At 36.5% G+C, this 20911-nt stretch overlaps 1 protein-coding gene across 5 annotated transcripts in view; it reads right to left on the bottom strand.

The window, feature by feature from the left end:
• The window catches only part of MPP7 (MAGUK p55 scaffold protein 7), a 149401-nt gene that overhangs the window by 47697 nt on the left and 80793 nt on the right, over positions 1-20911 (bottom strand). For 4 of the 5 annotated variants that reach the window (XM_057374158.1, XM_057374159.1, XM_057374162.1 and 1 more), the window contains 2 exons: positions 18213-18290; positions 13259-13339 (listed from right to left, as the gene is read on the bottom strand). In XM_057374158.1, coding sequence (XP_057230141.1) covers positions 13259-13339; positions 18213-18290 — 159 coding nt within the window. The remainder of the gene's footprint in view (positions 1-13258; positions 13340-18212; positions 18291-20911) is intronic. The other variant, XM_057374163.1, reaches the window with a different exon arrangement.

The raw sequence follows: 20911 nt of genomic DNA, 5'->3' as shown, positions 1-20911 counted from the left end.
AGGATTTTTTTTTCTGAATGGAGGAAATTTTAACAACAGAAAACAATTTCCAGGCAATCCTACAAGCTATTATGTCAAAAGCTGTAGGCAAAGGGCATATGGTAATTTTCAAATTCTGAAGTTTAAATTTAAACGTAGGGCTTCAACAAAATAAACACAGAGGAAGATCATGCCTGCTTCATGATAAATTATTACTATTTTACTATTTTTTAATGCACATTGTACAATTTCATAAAAACACTTAAACACACTAATTATTTCTAGTTTTCAGTCACAGTTATGAATTTGTACTACTCACCATCAGAAATTGCCATCTCCCTTCAACAAAAGATCAGTTTTATTTTAGATCTGAGCTACAAACCTCTGGCTAGCAATTATGGATCCTCCTGGAAATGTTTATTGTGATGCATTACAGATWTAAAAGCCATGCAATCACATGCAGTCCTCTTAAGATGTATGTGAAATACCAAAGATACACTAAAACAAAAGTAGTGTTTGCTTTTACTTCAGGCTACTTACAGTTAAGACTTCTAAAACTAGTCTTCTGCAATTACATTTTTCCACATAAAGCTAGGGCACATTCATGGACTGGTTCAGTTTAATGAGGTTCTATATTGCAGTTTAAAAACAATCAGGCAGATAGAGAAAACAGATGAAAATAATATAAAGCACCATTTCCAGAGTAAAGGGTAGACACTTAAAACATTTTTCAGAAGAATCTACTCTTGACAATGAAACTTGCAAAATGGATTCTGTCCACTTCTATCTACACTGAGTTATGCCACCAGTGTTAGTAAGTCACTTCCCTGCTCTGACTGCCAGATCAGGCTCCTGGACACCACAAGCAGAACAATGCTGCGTCCCAAGTGCTACAAAGCAATACCAATCAATGGTATTTATGATGCTTTTCTTCACTCACAACAATTGGAACTTATCAACCCATTCCTTTCACGTCTCAAAAAACATATTAAACCACAATGTACTACAGTTAGTAATATAAAATCCTTTCCTCAGACTCTTGCGCTACTTAATCTCAGAGYGAAGATACATACTTCAGATAAGAGTAGGAATGCCAAAAATTATGTGCCTTTTCCCAGTCAAGCCTTCAGAAGAGCTTCTGTCATCACAAACCTGTTTATGATGTACAGTGAACATGCTACRTTTTCTTAACTTCTTGTCTTCCATCACTGCTCCCTTTAAAACACTACTCTCTGTCCACTGTAGCTGCTCTGGAATCAGGCATCAGCACAGACTTTGGGCAATAACTAATTTGCAAACAAAACTTAAAAAGCCACTTTGATTTCACTTAGTGTATTCAGCTAGAAGTGATCAGTCTGTCCTCGAGAGCATTCCATATGTTTTGAACACATGAAAAAAATACCGTTTTCACAGAGTAAAAGAGCAGAATCTTTGTGCATTCAAATAATGTAGTCTAAAAAACTATGTATCAGACTAGATGGGTATAGAGAAGGTTGGGACTTAATTTAAAAAAAAAACAAAACACCAAATTGCAAGTGCCAAGAAATAAAACTTGCATCTTAAGATGAACAAGAATCACCCAGAATAATTGTGCACAAGACAATGTAAAGACAGCAATGTTCTTTTTGTACATAAGAAGTGAAGAACCGACTCATTCCTATGATACTAATTTTTTAACTCACAGGAAATTGCAAGAAGTGTAGACCAATTATTATATTTTTTTAATGCTTTGGTTTTGTATTCAAACACAGAGCTCTTTGGAAATATGTACATAGGATCCAAGATTTGGGTGATGTATATTTAAGCACCTTTGGAGAAAAAGATTTTATTTCAGCTCTAAGTTCTATGCTTATGATTCACTAATGTAAACATGGTCCATATTTAGAACTTGAAAGAAGGTATGATTCAAACTCCTGCACTACCTAAATATAAATATTGATGTTCAGCTAAATTCTTAGACATGATCTAGCTGGAAATGAATACCTTCATGAGACTTCTGAAATGTCTAATAACTATTGCTGTATTTTTCATATTAAAACTATCACTGATCATTTCACAGTTTATAAATTGAAATTTTACACTATCAACTTACGCAAAGAAAATCTGACATTGGAAATGTTGGAAGTTCTTTTTTTTTTAAACTGTTCTGAAACTTTAAATGTTTATTTAAATTGAGAATGTTATTAATGAAAACAGTTCTATATTTTGAAAAATGTGTATCATTTAACTAGTAGACTGACTACATTTTTGCTCTTCTAAAACAATGAAAAATTCCATATTATTTTTTGCTTTTCTATATTTTGAGATCTGTAAGAGTAAAAATACACCACTAGCCCCTGATTCATGAACACAGCTCCTTATGTTTTTTCATTCTCATTATTTAAAAAATGTCCATCTAAGCTTTATTTTTCAGATACTTTGCATTTAGTAGTCTAGAAAAGCATTTTAGAAAATGGTAAGTTAAAGAAGTGAAACAGAATGGGCAAAGAACAAAAGCAGCCTCTTTCCTAACGGTACTTGGAAAATAACATTATTAAAAATTTAAATAGTGAGTAGTCATTGACAGAAACTTTGTAGCAACTTAAACCAACCTTTAGGAGAGCCAACAGCTGCAGCAGGGTGACACTGCCAACCCAGCGGCTGGTGACCCTGACTGTGGAGCACATTACTGCTCTGGCAGCACAGTCAGCAAAATAGAACAAAATGGCCCATGACTGTGCTGTCCCACTCCACAGCTTAGATCATTAGCACCAGCCACCTTCTCTGGCAGTTCAGCTTGAACTCCATCAGGTGAGACACAGACATTTCTCCACCGCTTTGCTTTGCCATGGTGCCAGTAATTGCCACTGAAGCTGGCACAGAAAAGTTTCACTTGAGGAGAAAAATAACTTTATCAGCAACCACAGCAATGTGCCCCTGCACTCACCTGGCAGAGCTCATCCTCCAGAGAGCTCTAGCCATATTACATTTTCCTTTGAGATAAGGTTACAGAAGAAATTATAAAAAAGGATAAAAATGGTGGAGAAAATTATTTAAGATTGGAAAGATTAATTTATGAGTAACTTGCATAAAATTAAAATAATGTGAGTGATGTCATCCAGCAGTAGATATCAAAGAAGAAAAGCTGAAAGAGCTGGGAGGAGACTGAACATACTGAAGAAAAGATCATCAAGAGCATCAGAATGGAAGGAGAAGCACAGGAGTCACAAAAGCCAAACATGTGCAAGAATTTAGAAAAGAGTAGAATGAACCAGCAGAAAGCTGAAGCATTATGGTGATGGCATACAGACTCTAGACAGTGTGTGGAAAAACTGTCATCAGAAATTAGCAGCAAATGGCAGTCTCCTGACCATCAACACTGCCTGCTAAGGGACTACGTGCAACACTAATCCTGAGACAAGTTAAGGGTTAACAAGGGAACCGAAAGGCAGGTGAGAACAGGCATTTCCATTACCAGGTAAGAACAATCACATTATCTGAATTTTCCAGCTTGCTGAAGCACGCAGTATAATCCAGAAGCAGAAGCAAGCAATAAAACTACAAGCAGGAGAAACTCAGTTGTGCTGCTAAAGTGGCCAGAGGATGGCCTGAGTAAGACCAAAATTAACATTTTTTACAAGCTACAGTAATCACACATCAACCACAGAAGTAGTGTTACTCTTGCCGATGCTGCATTAATCTAATCACTTCCCAACAGAAATCTGGGATTTTCTGTTCTGTACAGAATTCCCSAGTTTAATATATAGTGTATATGTTAAAGAAATCTGTCAACTTCCATTTAAATAAGTTTGCTTTTGCTACTGAGGATCACTTACACTATTTAATCAACATAAGCAAAACACCTTTGACAGGGATGGTAAGAAAAATTAAATAGGGTCCTTTAAATTAAGCATAATTTTGTGTTCATAATCAGGGAAGCAATGGGTGTACTAACTAAGACATAAAAATCTGGGTTAATTCACTTCTTTCCATCCTTTCCATATATAGGAAAAATGATATATTTTCCTATATATTCTTTATAAAATATCCAGAAAGTATACATTGTATGAGAAGACAGCAGTTACATATGTACATAACAGAAAATAACACTGCATGCTTGCAAGTGTCCCATCTGTACTTCAACCAGCATTGCCCTCTAGTTCAAGCTTGTCCAGATGGCAATTAAATCCCTTTCTCTTCCAATCTAATGCAGCTGGGTCACAGCAGTGATTCAAAATAATAACACATACTATGTACATGTGTGGTTTTGATTTCTTAATATCTACCGTAGACTAATGTTCTTAGCACAGCAACGTCTCAGTTGGATTGATATTCAATATATATTACTTTTTTCTCTTTACTACGGTGGATTTTATTCATGACTACGTGAACTTCCTTTCACAAAGGGGTAATTTCCTTGCCTGAAAATGCTATTTCTTGATTTCAGATTCACCAGTCTGAACTGATCGGTTTACCTGCAGCTGGTAGCCAGACGGCAACAGCCAACAGAAAAATGAACTTTCTGCATCTTCAGACTCCCGTTTCCTCTGGCTCAATGTTCATAGCCCCTGGAGATGCTTCCCAAGTCAAACTGTTCTCTGTGTTCACAGAAACATGCAATCCGTCCATCTGTATCATCTGGTAAAGGTGTTAATACCCTTCCAGATGACAACCCTGTGTTTTCCCTCAGTTGTGGATAACAGCAAAAAATGCTCTGATTTTAAATCAATAGTGAAGAATTKGAACAGTCTGTTTTACATTCGCAACACGATTCATGTTGCTAAAGTGTCCTTGAAGCTTTAAGCCCTGTTTAAGTAACTTCYAAGAGCACAAATAGATGTTTTTCAGAGTGGAAAATGCCGAGACAGCAGCACTCTTTCAGTATCTTGACAATCCTTAATCAATTCCTTTTTTTAAAAAGTGGCAGCTTCCCAAGAATATTGTCTCCAGTGGTAGTATGCATCTTCACTTGGTTTGAAACCACCCAAAGACACATCAAAGAAAGCATATGAAGATAAAACTAAAGAAAGTAAAAGCTGAGGATGCAGTTGCCCTTTCTGAGTAAGTGTCTTTAGGAATGACCCACCCTTTATTTGACATTGACATGATGTCTAAAGTCCTTAAAAAAATAAATCTATTGATCCAAAAGGTTAAAAGATTCTGAATAAACTTAATTCCTTCAGAAAGTAGTAACATGTATTCATCTATGATAACGAGGTSCTAAATTCAACTAGAGTACTCATACTATATGGCAACCTAACTAAAAATGAAGCAGAAGAGACGAGACTGTTGAATGGAGAGTTCAAATACAATACGATCCAGCGAATACAATGGAAAAACACCACTGAAAGAAAAAGGAGCATAGAAAGATGATATCTAAAAAAGGGACTACTTGCTTCATACTGCTTGTGCAGTTTCTCCATTTCACTAGTCCATTTTCAGTAGRTGAATAAAATTGCTGCTTGAAAGGAATGTGATTTTATCTATCGTGACTTTTTCCTTCTCCTAAATTACCAGCTTTAGCCATTTTACCATTTTCTATGTTCTGTGTCTAAATGCTGTAGTCACATGTATGCAATTCAACACTTAAGTGGGTGAAAGTTGGTTCTCTCATGTCAGAAAGTTTGTGTATATAACCAAAGAATTTCTTTGATTTACTTTTCAAATTCTATATTTTCCGCTGCCAACCTGMCTGGCTTCACTTTTGTTTATGTTATCTATCACTTTGTTTATTATATGCTGGCTGCTACTGAGCATTCTCATATCCATACGTCTAAGATAGACAAACTCTGCACTGGACGTGAGCTGAGTTATCACTAGATGGACCTGAGAGCATTTCCAGAGTAAAATGATGGCTGTTACTTACATATACCTAGGCAGTATTCTTTCACCTCCTTTCTATCATTTGGTATCTATGCTTCTAATATGTGGTATATTGTTATATGTCAGTTCCTTCAACAATAAGAGTATAACCGCTTTACGATTTTTTCTGCCTGATGGATGTGAAAAATGAAGGCTTTTTTTTTCTGTTTTTAAAAGGACTATTTTGCCATTACATTTTTGTTTTACTTACTCCATCTCAGTAACATGAACATTCCAGAAATAAAAGACAGCAACATACTGTCCCAGCTCTTCTTACTCAGGAGAGTTTTCTATAAAAAATTTTTTTTGAATTATGGGTGCAAGCAGAAATGGAAATCGGAAGTCAAGTCTAAAGCTGAAAAGAGTTATTAATAAAATATATTTTTCTCCAATTGGTTGCCAAAATATGTGCTGGATAACTTCYAAAGTGGCAAATTGTTTAAAGGCATGAATGATTTCAGTCATTTGCCAGCCAAAGTCTCCCAGCACTGTCCTCTCTGTCCCAGCTTCATGGCTGGTATGCTCAAAACATCTATGGGCTATCCATCAACCAGTGTTATGAAACCATCAGTGGCATGGTCCTTGCTGATTGCTGCAGCCATTTGCATCTATTACTTGGAGGGAAAAAAAAAAATATTTCTACCTCCCTGCTGGTATTTCACAGGATACCGTCAAAAATCAAGCACATTCTTGCAGGTTTACTAATTAATGGCATCTGATTTTGCAAGTGAGGATTATGTAGGGAATTCTTCAGCTGACATATGAAGTACATTGTACTCCAGCTCACCATATTAATAAATCTAAAGTAATTAATATAGTAAAATCTCTCAATATATTACGACAATTCCTATAACCATCCTACCAACACATCTCACAGACCACTGGTAAATAAATAGCTAAAGATCATGGGAAATTATGCCTCCTAAACAAATATTGTAGTTTGTGTTACTATTTGTGAGCATAAATATTTCATAAAGAGAAGAACAGTCTCCCAGGACATGCGCAAAAGTAGAAAACATTGGTRTATCTGGGAACACAGGTCCCTAACAGGACAGGGCCAAAACATCCCCCAAGTATGTAGGATATAGCAGGAACCCAAATGTAGCTCAGATGTTAACAGACCTGAAATTTGTATTTGAGTTCTTCAGATGCAAAACCTGAACAGTTATAGGCAAATCCCAACCATTTCCAGTGGAAAATGTTGACTTTGCAAAAAACACATAGTTCAATGAAAAAGCCCTGATGGAAAATCTTCAGCAGGTCTAATTACAAAGGAAATGTTGGAAAGAAGACAAAGTTTAGATTAACTTTATTTTTTTTTAATTATACGCTATGTGAAATGCTTCAAGAAACTTTTCAAAGCAGAAATGGATTTTGTTCTACATTATTATAGCACAATATTTTCTTTCTGTGCTTTGTATGTTAAAGTTCTTGTAGAAAAAAAGYCCGCAGTCTCCAGTACAATAATATATATTGTTGATTTTCACCAGTGACTGTAAGGCAGCTTTAGAAGGCTCTGCTGATAAAGGCTTAAAATGTTTGCTTTTTTAAMAGAACAAGCCACACTTTGATCTGAACAGTCTATCAGGCCACTATGCAAATCTAATAAGCTTCAGATGGCAGGAATGATGGCATCAGCGGTTGTTTATGAATTAAAGAGTAGAATTTACAAACTTCCCAGTAAATACAAGAAAACCAGAACAGGACAGGACAATGTTAAAGATATGCTTCATGCTCAAAGAATAACTATTTCTTTTTTTAAAGAAACCTAATCAAATATAGGAAGCATGTCTATAAAAAACATAGTTCCCTGGCTTCATTATCTGCAGTTTTAGTTTTGCTTAACTCATGGTTTTATTCTGAAGGAAAGCCAAAAGAGGTGAAATTAGATGCAAATATTTACAAATGCAAATTATTTTGTGAAACTGAAAGTCAAGTGAATTGCAAATAAAACAGCAAGCATAAATCCCACTTGCAATTTGCTGGTGTATGCATCTTTGCCATTTGAAAGCAATTAACCACCTTTCCTTCCCAACTTAAAATAAAGAATCTGTATTTTGTATGAACAGTAACATTCCCAGTCATACAAGAGCACTTTTCCCCTCACTCYGCAAATTATCTTAAAGTTAGTTCCAAAATTCTGTTAATTCTATGGTAATAAAAGAGAAGACAAGAAAAATACTACATGTCCACCTCTTGCTTCCTCTATGGCTACAGGTACAATGCCCAAAGTGACCCAAATCCTTTACATTCTGGTGCACCATGAGGCACTGAACTCATTCATAGTCCTGCCTGGTGCCCTTGTTTAGGTACCTGGTTTATGTTTCAGACTAGCAGCTGGCAAACCTTCCAGCACACACAAACAGAAGATGAACTCTATTGAAACAGGCAGAACCACCATTGTAATCACTTCATTTCCTCTGGGTCATAAAGGTATAAACATTCTTCAGAATAGTTTTAGCATAGTGACATTAGCTTTTGAAATTAGGTTCTGCTCATTACACCAATGACCACAAAGGACATATTTTATATTAATTTAAAACACACTAAATTTACCCTAATACAGATTAACTTCAATGGTAAATTGCTTATTTTGGTGTGTAATGAGCACAAACATAATTACTGTTACAAACACAAAGTTAAAAGCTATTTAGATCTGAATAATATATTCCAAGCCTGTCTCAAAGTTTGTATAATTGGGATAACATTGTTCAGTGGACTAAAAGATGGTTCATTCTTTTAGCGCCTTTTTGGTTTACAGACACAGCAATAAAATAATTGTCTAAAATGTTAATTTTTTCAGTTTTTTAAAATAATTTTAAAAATAAATGACAATTATGCTCTTCTGTTATGGCACCATCCCAAAAAGTACACAGCTTTATCCYGCTTGTTAGAAAAGGAACTGAAACCTATTTATTCGAGGCAGTTCTTAATTAAATGTGGAAGAGAATTTGGAACCTTTAAAGTCTTTCATTCTTAGCTTGATTATCTCTCATGTACATCTCCTTTCTTACAGTGTTCCTTACTGGAGTTCTGCCCTGTTGCTGACAGAGGAACTCTAGTGACTGCTTCGCTTCTTCCCATTTCCATCCTTACCAACAGATAAGACCATTTTGCTACCTTGATTGTGACATGTTTATTAAATAGCCAAAATTAAATTGCCTTTTAGGTATATTTTGTGTAAACATCTTGAATTTTAGTCTTCCAATTATATGTTCCAAATTACATAATGGCATACAATGAAAAGTATTTTGTCTCTAGATAATACACTAATTTAAAAAAAAAAAAAAAGCTTAATGCTCTCAATAGCAATASTTCCAGATTCATAAAACCCCCACATTTCTATAAAGGCACCTCTCTCATTTGCACTGGTGCCTGCCTGATGCTTCATAACGTTCAAAATTTTTGTCATTATTTTCAGAATTCTGTACAACTCTCCTCTTTAAAGATATTCCTTTTGCTGTAAAGTAAATTCCTTTAATTTTGCCAAATTATAAACCACTAAAGCTGAGAATACTTATTTCTTTATGATATTCATATTTTGTGCAAAAGAACTCCCGGGGTTGTCTTCTCTTAAATCAGAAATACCATTTCCTCATGTATATCCCAACTACACATTCTAGTCTTCATGTTACAAAGCAGCTTAAGAGTTTAACATGTCAAAGTTAAAATGATGGTCAATAAGCACAAGTAAATGTATTGAAACTTAAATTGTCATGTTTGTGTTCCTTGAAACTGTGAGGTGTGTGGGCATTTGGTTGGTTGTTTAATTAAACTGCAATAAAATGCATACCTTGAAGACATAAAACTTAGGGATACATACATTCAYGGTCAGGCCAGGCCAGCCTGTGGGCAGTGCTGTGTAGCTCTGGTCATAATGATGCCTGGACCTAAGCAAGGGCGTGTTTGAGTGATTTGAAACACCAGCAGATCAGACTTGTGTATTCCTACCCTACTCTTGGTAAATGTATTTTAGATTTCTGCAAGTGCAGTTTCTGTCTGGTGAAAGGTCTAGAAGTGAAGCTGTATGAGGTGCGGATGAGATCACTTGGTCTGTTCAGCCTGGAGGAGACTGAGASGAGACCACTGCARTTCCAACTTCCTTGTGAGGGGAAGAGGAGGGGCAGATGCTGGTCTCTTTGTTCTGACCAGAGACAGGACATGAAGGAATGGCCCAAAGATGTGCCAGGGGAGGTTTAAGTTGGATACCAGAGGGTGGTTGGGCACTGGAACAGGCTCCCTATGGAAGTGGTCACAGCACCAAGCCTGACAGTTCTAAAAATATTTGGAAAATGCCATCAGGCTCATTTGGGATTTGTCAGGTGTCCAGGGCAGGGCCAGGAGCTGGACATTGATGATTCTTGTGGGTACATTTCAACTCAGGTTATTCTATAATTCTGTTTCAAAGAGCTGATTTCTGGTCTGCTTTAATACTATATTCAACYGGATTTAGGTTCTAGGGTATGGAAACACTATTCAATTTCTTGATATCTTTAACAAGGTAAAGCAAGATTAAAGAATRCAAACTCTAAGTCCTTATTCAGTGCTGAAAATTAAAAATAAGAGGTGTGGCTGGCCTGTGTCCATGGGGCTCCACAATTATATTTTAAATCCAGAATGCAAATGAAATGCCTAACACACAGTTAAACAAATCCACTTGATTTCCCAGAGCTACATGCTCTGTTCTACTTCCAGAGCTCCTTTTTAATCAGAAAAGATAAACCACAACCATTATTAGTTCATTTAATTACGGTAAGTGATGCCACATTTGAGAGCAGGGACAAAAAAAAACTCACTCAGTAACTGGATACTTCATGCAGTTTTTAGAAGACTAGAAATTACCAATTTTTTTTTTAATTTTTTTTTTTTTTTTTAGGAAAAAATACACCTGACAAAACCTTGGAATTACTTTTAGGGCATTTTGAAAATCTCAGGTCTGATAAATGCCTCAGAGAAACTATGTTCTTTAGAAAACTTCTCTGTGGATGAAAATGACAAGCACCACAAACTTGTCAAAGTTTTACTCATCAGATGCAAACACTCAGAAATATTCAACAAAAGAATTCTGTAATGCAGAATTAAAATACAGAAATATTTACCTATCAGACACGAGTAGAAGCCTCTCCAAGCCATTTTTTGCCCATTAACCAAACCTGCAAAGTTATAAACACCTTGCTAGACTTGTCCCSTTACATCATCAGACTTGTTGAGGCACTGATGTAGTGCAGTAAACTAATCCCTAACCATCCTTCACCATGCCATAAACATTAGAGCAGAGCTGTAGGAAAGTGGAAGCACTCCTGGCTCCAGCTAACACTGCAGCTATAAATCTGGTCAGGAGAGCAAAGTTTCCCAGCAAAACAATGTACAGCCACCTTAAGTCAATCCCAAATGAAGCTTTATATGTTTATAGATAAAGTCTTTGGAACATCATTGGAAAAAAGATAGATCAGTTAGCCCAAGTAATTTTAGATGTGTGAAAAAGAGCTGTTCTAGCCATCATTTTGCCCCAGGAATCTGGAATAGTATAAAGAAACCCTCTCTATCTGTCAACCTCATAGCAAAGACCTGCAAAAACTTAYGCAATGTATGGTATAAACTCAGATACAGCTGAAGGGACTAGAACATCTCTGGGGAAGAACTGGAACTACCAAATCCAAGAAATGTCCTTCCTTTCTTTTTCTGTCCAAGCCAGAGCAGGGGAGATCAATAGAAGAATCTGAACTACAGACTCTGACTGAATGCAGTACACCTGGTCAACGTCATGGAGGAGGGAGTAGTGACAATTCACCATCTCTCTGAGGCAGGTTTGCCATGGCATGGCAGGGAGAGAAGACAATGAACAGGCAAGAGTATACTGTCAGCTCTTAACCCCTACCTCACACGAACACCTGCAAGGTACAACAGAAACACCTGCAAGGTCCCTGCAGGGCAGGAAAATGTGCGCAATGTGCAGGATTAGGCAGTCTGGCCATGCAAAGGGCTTGGTACCCTGCAGCTGGCCATCTTCCCCTGCAGCCAAGAAAGTCATTTGCTAAGTTACTGCAGTTGTTCAATTATATTAACCATGGGAAGGCATTTGTTTCCCTGAAATCCCACTAAGATTATCACATTGCCTTTCACTGCTACCAAGGAACAGAGAGCAAGAGTGAGTGAGTGAGTGAGTGAGCGAGTGAGTGAGTGAGTGAGGGAATGAGTGAGAGAAAGCAAGAAAAGGAGAGGGAGAGATGCAGTTGCAGCAAATGAGCGATCTTCAGACTCAATCCACCAAAGTTTCAGAAGCATGAAGCATGTGTAGACAGTCACTAAGGAAATACCTACAGCGAAGCTTAGGATCGCTGCAATTCAYGCATCAACAATTTCTCTTCTCATATGCCACTGGCATTACTTATTCCTCAAAAAAAAACCCAGCTTGTCACCTTAACAAACTATGGAGAAACCGTCAGTGCAAAAATCTTCAAAAAGCAGGTGTAATGGATCTTTAAATTTTTTTAGCACTTTGAAGGTATCATAGTTTCTCAGATTTTGAAATCAATGTTTTACAGGTAGGATAAAAGAGAATCTGTCTTAAAAGGGGCTCCTTTCCACTTGGCAGTTTTCATTTCAACTTATCAACTGCTACATTGAATTACCATTGCAATATACATCTAGAGCACTAAGGTCTTCTTTCTCTTAAAAATAGAAAAATAATACAATCCTGTGCATCAACACTGATACACAGGGGAGATTCTGAGTAGATATAAGGAAACAGTTTTCACTAGGAACATAATCAGGAATTGGAAGAGGCCATACAGAGTATTTGTAGAACGTCTGCTCCCAGGCATTTCCAAGACCTGATGGGAGAAAGCCCCGAGCAACCTGCTCTGAACTCACTGTTAACCCTGCTTTCAGCAGCATGTTGAACCACCCAACCTCCATCCAACCTCAGTGATTCACTGGTTCTAAAGTCTACTGTCAGATTAAAGGTATCAGGTTCCTTGAAAACACCACAGAGAACCCTAGTAGTTTTGCAGAAAGTTTTCAAAATTAGATGTTTTTAAAAACATTATCCATCATGAATTTTGTCCCAAGTACCAGGCTGCAGTTCTTATGCATGATCAGTTAAATCAATGATATGACTGACAATCTTTTAGTAAAAGCATAKCTATAATAAATTTACAAAGCACATGCATTAAAAAATAGCAAAAGAAAAARAATTAAGTATCTACTTTTTTAAATATCCCTTGTAAATAAGGCATTCCTTTTATAAGTAAGAGTAACAGTATCCTTTATGAGCAACATTAAATACATTTCTTCATGGCAGATATTTCTGATTAACACKGCATACTTTATTAAACAGCACACATACTTGTTAAAGTACACAAACCCACGCACAGCCCACGAAAGCAGATGCACACACCCATGCAGAAGGCGCTTTGCAGGTGCAACTCATCCTCACCTTGAGATTGGGTTTTGCAAGAAGCTTCAACAGCTCTCTGATCTCACTGCTCAGTGGTTTGCTCTGCAGCTCCTCAGCCAGCTGGGTGGGAGATGGAATCAACACAAAGACCATTAGCAAAGCATTGTTTTACCCAGGGCATCAGTGACAACTCAGAATCTATCTTGTTCAAGGTTATTGCTTTCCAGCATGTTCAAACAGAAGCCAGTATGAAGGAAAATACCATCAATCACCACGCTTCTGTTTCTGGCCCTCAGTGGACCAGATTTAAGCCAGGCCTTTTGGCTCAGTTTAACACAAGTAATCATTTCTGGCAAGGGTGCAGCCAGATCACATTCTGATTTATAGCAAAGGGGGCAAATCCCAGCACTTCATTTAAGTGAATGGTCCTTTGCGTGCAGACAAAGAAGTACTTGTAAAATGACTGGATCAAACTTTGACACTGTCTATAAAAAACAGTTTCGAATGAGGTGGTGAAATCCACACTGCTTCCAAAAACCCACAGTAGCTGTGCTGTTTAGGACTGGGATAAGAAAGCAAAGTGCCCCTACAGTGCAAGCAATCTGAACCTTTTATTATGTTTACACATACACTGGAAGGAGCTTGTTAAATGTGAAGYGGGTTAATCATAATATAATTTATAACAGGTCATCAGCAATTCAAGCCTGTAAAATGCACAAACTATGTCCTAAGAACAAGATCAGTAATTTATGTTTGGTTATACTACAAAATTGTGGCTTGCTGAACAATAGAGCAGCAGTTTAACATTTAATCATACGGCTATTTGGCTCATGTCTTGGGTTTTTCTTATCATGCCATTCTCAACTAATTTGGACTCAAGAGGCATATTTTACTGCAGGATTTCAGACTCAAACTATTTTTCCAGAAGAAGAAAAAGCTAAAATACATTTCACACTGAGCTTAGGTTTAAAATTCTGAAGCTACATGGCTCATAATGCAAAACGTGATTTCAGATAATCACTTATTTTCCTTGCATTAAATCAGTGTCATAAAAATGTCTCAAAGAAAGAATGGCTATTTGTAGCAAGTAATTTTATTTGTCTAGCCTAATTTTAAATTTGTACTTTCATTTTGTATACATTTTCAAGATAAATGGATAGATGTGTATTTTGCATAATTTTATATAATGGAGAAATCTAGAAGTCATTACAGACATCAGATAGTTTGAATACATTTTTTTCTTTTAACCTTCAAATTAAACAGAGTAAAAAAAAAATTCATCACCTACCACCCTACAGACTTTTAACTGTAATTCATAGCTAAAAACATCCAGCAAGTACCTCGGTGCTAATATTAACAATATTTCTGTCTTAATACCAAAAGATTACAAAACAATCTCTGTAGGAAAGGTCAGAAAGAAATATTTTCAGACACAAAGCCAAATATAGAGGTAATCTGACTGGCACTGAGTCTGCATGCTCTATGAAAAAGCACCTCAAAGGTGAAAATATTCTGTAACAGGAATGACAGCAGGTATATGACATGGGTTAACCTTGTTTCTCTTTTCATTCTTTAGGTTACACTGCTCGTCTCTGAAGAATAAAATCCATTCATTCGTGTTTCACTGATGAAGACAAGAATACCACTCAGTAGAAGGACCCTTTCATCATGCCTCTCTCAGATGAATTGTGCACAAGCATCTATTAACTTCAGAAGAACTGGTGTTTGCTTTGGTGGTGCAAATGCAAATGCACATTCATAAGGTTTAGAACAGTGAGAAATAGAAAAAAAGAAAATTTACTGCTTTAACAGACATTTTAATCTTGTAATTTAGAAAATATTTTTCAGATACWTTTTTCAGAGATTAAATAATTAAAAACTTGTCCTTCCCTTGATTCACATTGTTTTCCAAATATTTTCTTGGAAGTTTTAGGGCACATTTAACACCTTGTGATAGAAGAGGAGAAACACAAAGACTGAAAGATGAAGTTGTGTTTTCAAATTAGCAAGCACGGATGACCTGAGCTGTTTTAGACTGGATTTTTTGTTGTTGTTGTTAAAGTGCTGAGATTTGAAACAGTAACCAGAGCAGTACAAGGTCTATGGCACATTTGGACACACCGACACTGTGCMGATCTCCTCCTATGCTAAAGACCTAAGGAAAAGCCATCTGAAAACCTCATGTATGGTCTCATGAAGGAACCATAACATTTCAACAAGCTCATTATGAAAAGCTGCCACTACAGAGAGGGGAACAAAAGCAAGGGAGAGGGCCAGATGTGGGAGGCTGGTGAGGTGCGGAGCACCAGGGACTGGTCTTTAAAGCTTCTGGAGAAGGTTCTGAAATTTTTTTGCCAGAACACTCTTTCTAACAATCTAGAGGCCTTATTTGCTGTATATACCTATCCTGCCAGAGACACTGTCATACTTTACGAATGGTATTCTCCAATGTAGCACTGCCACTAACACCATGCACCACTTTCCCTTCACCCTTCAACTGGAAGAACAAAAGGCAAAGATCACGGGATGAGATAAGAACAATTTACTGGAAATGATGAGATAASGAAATGTACAGTAACAGCAACAATATTAATAACAAAAGGTAAAAGAAAAGAAATTATTCACATGGAAAAAAATCCCTGTTAATAGACAATACCAGACAGCTCCCTCCATTCCCTTTTCTGGAACAAACCCTTTCTTCCTGGAAGAAAGTCCCTTTCCCCACTCCCAGAAATAAAGTGAGGTGGAATAACCTCCATGTCCTAGCCATGCTCCCTCCTGACTAGCGCAAAGAATTAACCCTGTCCTGGCTGGAACCAGGATCATTTGCATTAAATCATTGAGCCCTCAGTCAGRCACTGCTGCTCCAAAATAAGAGGCAAACAGAATGTCGGATGGGAAATTCAGCCTAAAAGTCCCTGGGGGAGAGGGGAGAGAAGGTATGGCAGCCAGGAAAACGAAAACCTTAGAAAAGCYTTGCCACAATTATTACTTCTAAAACGGCTTTAAAAAAGTAACACAAGAATAAAAACACACTCCTTAAACAGTTTAAGTATGATATAGCAACACCTCAAATTTGGGGTTTAAATCAACCAGGTAATATCTTGCCAATATGAATGTCTACTTCTTTAACTATAGAACAGCTACTATCAGGAGGAAGAGAAAACATTAATTTAAAGCCTATTGAAGTGAAAGTGTGTTTTATAACACCAACATGCTCTTAGACCCCAGAAGTTGACCACCAGTCAGAYAAACATGTCAGAAAATTAACAGCACTTTAATCCTGAAATTTCATGAGTTTTAGAGTTAAAAAGCTCACTGCATGTAATTTTGCTTCCTCAAAATTTGCTGATAATTATCAAAACATAGAAATCATGTGGTGCACTAGCCTGACTTCAGTCACCAAAGGTCATCCTCACCCTATGGGACAGTGCCCATAAAATCTGCAGTTCAGCTACACATAATTAATGAAGAACCAGCAAGAGTATCCATAAAAAGAAGCTGTACATATAAAGTAGGTAGATGTCTAGAGACAATCGTGTCCCAACATGTACACTTAAAAATACTATCATATGTACATAATAATACATTCATAGAGTTAAAAGCCACAACCTCTCAACTAAGGAGTGGCAGAGCACTTAAATTTGGAGTTTCCAAAACTATACATTTTAAATGGGTCTGAACAAAGAATGAGATTACTCAGCATTTGTGAAAGTATCAAAAACTAAGTTTTACATCCAAAAATAAGAAATCATTCTTAAGAATTTGAATCCAGAGATCCATAACACAAATACTAGCAAGGATTATTAATATGTCAGCAAGAACTTAATGAAGAGAATTTCAAGCAGCTTCTAATTTTCAAAATTACTATCAACATTATTCAAAGTTATGTGAAGGTTAAAAAAATATTACTAATATATGCCTGATGTCAAGGCTAATGTATTATTATAGTTCGTGTTACAGCACATAGCTCTCCTCCTACTGAAACATGATTATATTACTGTGTATCCTTTTTTSAATAGTCTTCAAATAAGTTTACCTTAGTTTTTTGTTAAAATGCTACCAATCTCAATTCACAAGTTTAGTCATTTGTAAAATTTAAAAATCAAAATTTATCAATTATATAAATAGTTAGGATTTTAAAACATCTAAACTGCATGTAAAGTTTCAGACATGCTGTATTTGAAATGGATCCTAATACATATTGCCTTTTCAAAAGGCAACCTGACATCATCAATTGCAACAAAGATTTCTGGATTTCACCTAAACCACAGTTTATTAAACATTTCTCTATTCTGACCTACCTCAGGTTCAGTCATAGTTTATACAGGTGTGTTCACAATTCATCTGAATCCCAGAATTAACCAAATAGCAAGAAATGGCAGGTTGGATTTTTTTCTTTAAAATAAAAATTATAGTAACAGGAAATTAACTACTCCATCAATGTTGACCACTTTTACAATTTATTTTTTTGGTTATGAAGGTAATTTGGAGAGCTCCAATATCAATAAATCACTACTGTACCTTTTCTTAAATAGTTTTGATTTTTTTTTAACAAGCCTCCATCCTAGGCGTTTCATATGCTTCATTTCTGTAATATTATTTGTAGTTTCTCATGTTCTGTCAGCAATGCTGCTATCTCATTTGTCTTTATTTTTACAAAGCATTCCTCTTGTCTGTGACTTTCTCAAAATACTAACAGTCGACAGCTTTTCCCCTCCCAGTAGAGTCTGAACCTGTAATTTTTATTGCTTAGTTAGTAAAACAAAACAAGAGGTTATCTAGATGCAATGTTTTGATAACATGCAAGTGAATAAAAATCAAAGTAGTATCAGCAACAGGCTCAGTAATGACAGAAGCTTTGGAAATCTTTACAGCTTCTTACGATTTCAGCTCACAGGATTACATTCATATGTGTGCACTATGAAGACTTTTGCCTGCAGACAGTTTTTTGGGAGACTTGGTACCAGTGATCTCAGCAGGGGACACTTACATCATCTGCCAAAGCTGCTGCACCATGGAGTATGGGCACCGGGTTCTGTTTTTCATAATAATGCAGTTTTTCATGAATCTGTAAGACAATAGTACAAAGTGCTAAGTTTATTTAGCAGCATGAGAAATGGTACAACATAACCCTGTTGAGTCTGTTGACTGTCTGTAACTAAACATTCTTATAGTAACCTACAGGCAGCAATCATGTAAATGCAATTCATCATCATCCTCTGTTGAAGTGCTAAGAATATGAAATCAGACGGAAAAAATGCTCAGTATGCAGACCAACCCACAGARAAACTAAACATTTGTGATTTTTCTCTCTGGCTTTCTCTGTCCATATTTCTAACATATTGCTTCAAGTATCAATTACATTTTATATTGCTGCTGAAAACACAAAGCATAAAGTGTTTATCCCCAAGATGGATATAAAAACCCCTGTAAATTATGATTTATGAAGTGAAATAACAGCCTGCCACCCACATCTTGACAGACAACTTGGTGGAGCGGCTGCTGTCATTAAAATAATTCAGAAACAAGGGAAAAGTAGTGCTAATATGAATTCTATCACATCTGAAAGAAAGAGGCAGTCCTTCAGCAACTTAAGATTTTTAATGGGGAGTTATCAGCATTAAAGATGGACTGTGCTTTGGTTTTCTCAAAAAGGGAAAGGATACACCATCATATGAACAGACACCCTGTTACCTCCTCCACAAGTTTGCATTTCAAAACTTAGTTTTGTTTCCAGTATGAACGCTYCTAAGACCCCAAGTATTTCAACAAGACTTCTAACAAGTTTTTTAAAGCTATCTTATAATAGCATAAAGGACTATATTAAACATTTAACTTTATTTATCTTGTTTTCCAGAAGATWCATTATTATACAAATATTAATAAAAATCTACTAAAAGAAGACAACAGCAGTCTGAACTAATACAAATACACCCTGTTCTTAGATTTCTGCTTTAGTTCTGCTGCTCTGGAGGAGGCATGAACTTCAGATGTTTGGAGGTGCAAAAGGAGCTACATCAGGGACTTCTGTGCTTGGCAAGAAGGGGAAGATGAGGTCTGGCAGAGGCCATGGGGTGGGGAATTTTGCTGGGGACTCCTTCATGTACTTGGGAAACAGGATCYCCAACGATATCCTAGCACTCTTCAGCACACTGCTGGGGGAGGAGTGGGACAGATGCCAGGCAGCAGGGACAGCTTCAAAGAGCAACCAAACCCCTCTGCACATTAAAACTGTTCAGAGTTGACCAGATCATATCCATTTTGCACCAAGTGTTTCCTCCAGCCTTCCCTCTTCTTCCACATTTGCTTTTCTCTGCTTACTTCTCCCCCAGCAGCACTCACTGTTCTTACTGCCTAGGACCTCCTCATTCTAATTCAAAGCCCATTCTTTTTAATTTAAACTGAACTTCCACCACTATGTCCATAACAAGTGGACAATACCATGTCAGTGWCACTTGTGCTTGCTGCTCTTCCTGTCTTCTGCAGTGCTTCATAAATTCACATCTGTTTTTCCTCATGTAGACWGTATGTTCTTTGAAGTAAAGAGCATATTAATACAATATGCAAAGAAAGGCCTAGACTTGATTGATTCCTTTGTCATTTCTACAATCTTAATGATTATTTCAGTATGCCACTGGTTAAAGGATGCTGAAGTTCTGACATATTGTGGTGAAGCAAGAAAGCACTACAGTCACTTAATTTCTAAGTTGTAGAATAATTTGCTCTCATCTCGAAACTCCATGCAAAGCACTATTGTCTCCAGAACATGAATTTCAATTTTACATAGCTTACGCAGACATTGTTTACTCAGCAATTAGTTAGACTAATTCATACTGGATTTCACAAAACTTTAACTGACTGGACAATTTCATATTTCTAGCTCGAAAAAGCAGAAAAACTAAACAAAACAAGGAGTTGCAGCTCCCCAACTTTGGCAGAAATTAGTGATTTACTTAGACTGTGAACTTGAATAACTAAAAGACACAGTAAATCAAAAAGTCTCAAATCCATAATTTTTTGTTTTTTCAGCCTACATCTTGATTTTATCCAGTCTGAGCTTCCATCAGCTCTGATGTCAGAAGCAGCTGCCTAAGTTACCTCCTACTTTCTCAAAGAAAACAGAAGTGCCAATGCTGAAGCTGGTTTTACCCTGTATATATCTTTATCAGTGAAATTTAAAAAAGGAAAAAGGAAAAAATCAACCCAACAAAAAGATGCCCTGAGTCATGTTTAACCCATCTTCAAGAAAAATATTATACAATTGTAAATTCATGCAATAAAAAATAGGTTTTCAAGAGGTGGCACAATGTAACTTTTAACTAGTCATTGGCTCTCTATAGCCAGCAAACAACTGAAAACAATTTTTCTTTTCCCTAATAGTGGATATTGGAATCCAAGTAAGTATTTAAGGAAAATCATTAAGGTTTTATTTGATTATGKAGTAGTTGTAGAGAGTAACTGCCTAACTAAAAACCCAGAAGCTAAACAAGTAAGCATCAAAATTTAATTGCAACCAGACAGTTCCAGATATTTGCTTTTGCTACATCAAATTGAAAATTTTATTAATTTACTGCATTAGCACAACGAGTGACTCTAGAGATAAACATTTCATGGTCTGTGGTAACAGACAGTGCAACCTCAGCACACTTCCATTGAAGATGCAATACAGAGCRGGTTTTTTCCTCCCAA

The sequence above is a fragment of the Malurus melanocephalus genome, unplaced genomic scaffold, assembly GCF_030028575.1.
Source record: "Malurus melanocephalus ecotype Western Australia unplaced genomic scaffold, MMel_1.1 scaffold_218, whole genome shotgun sequence".
NCBI classification, from domain to species: domain Eukaryota; kingdom Metazoa; phylum Chordata; class Aves; order Passeriformes; family Maluridae; genus Malurus; species Malurus melanocephalus.
The sequence above is the reverse complement of the archived record's forward strand: the minus strand, read 5'-3'. Positions and strand labels throughout refer to the sequence as shown.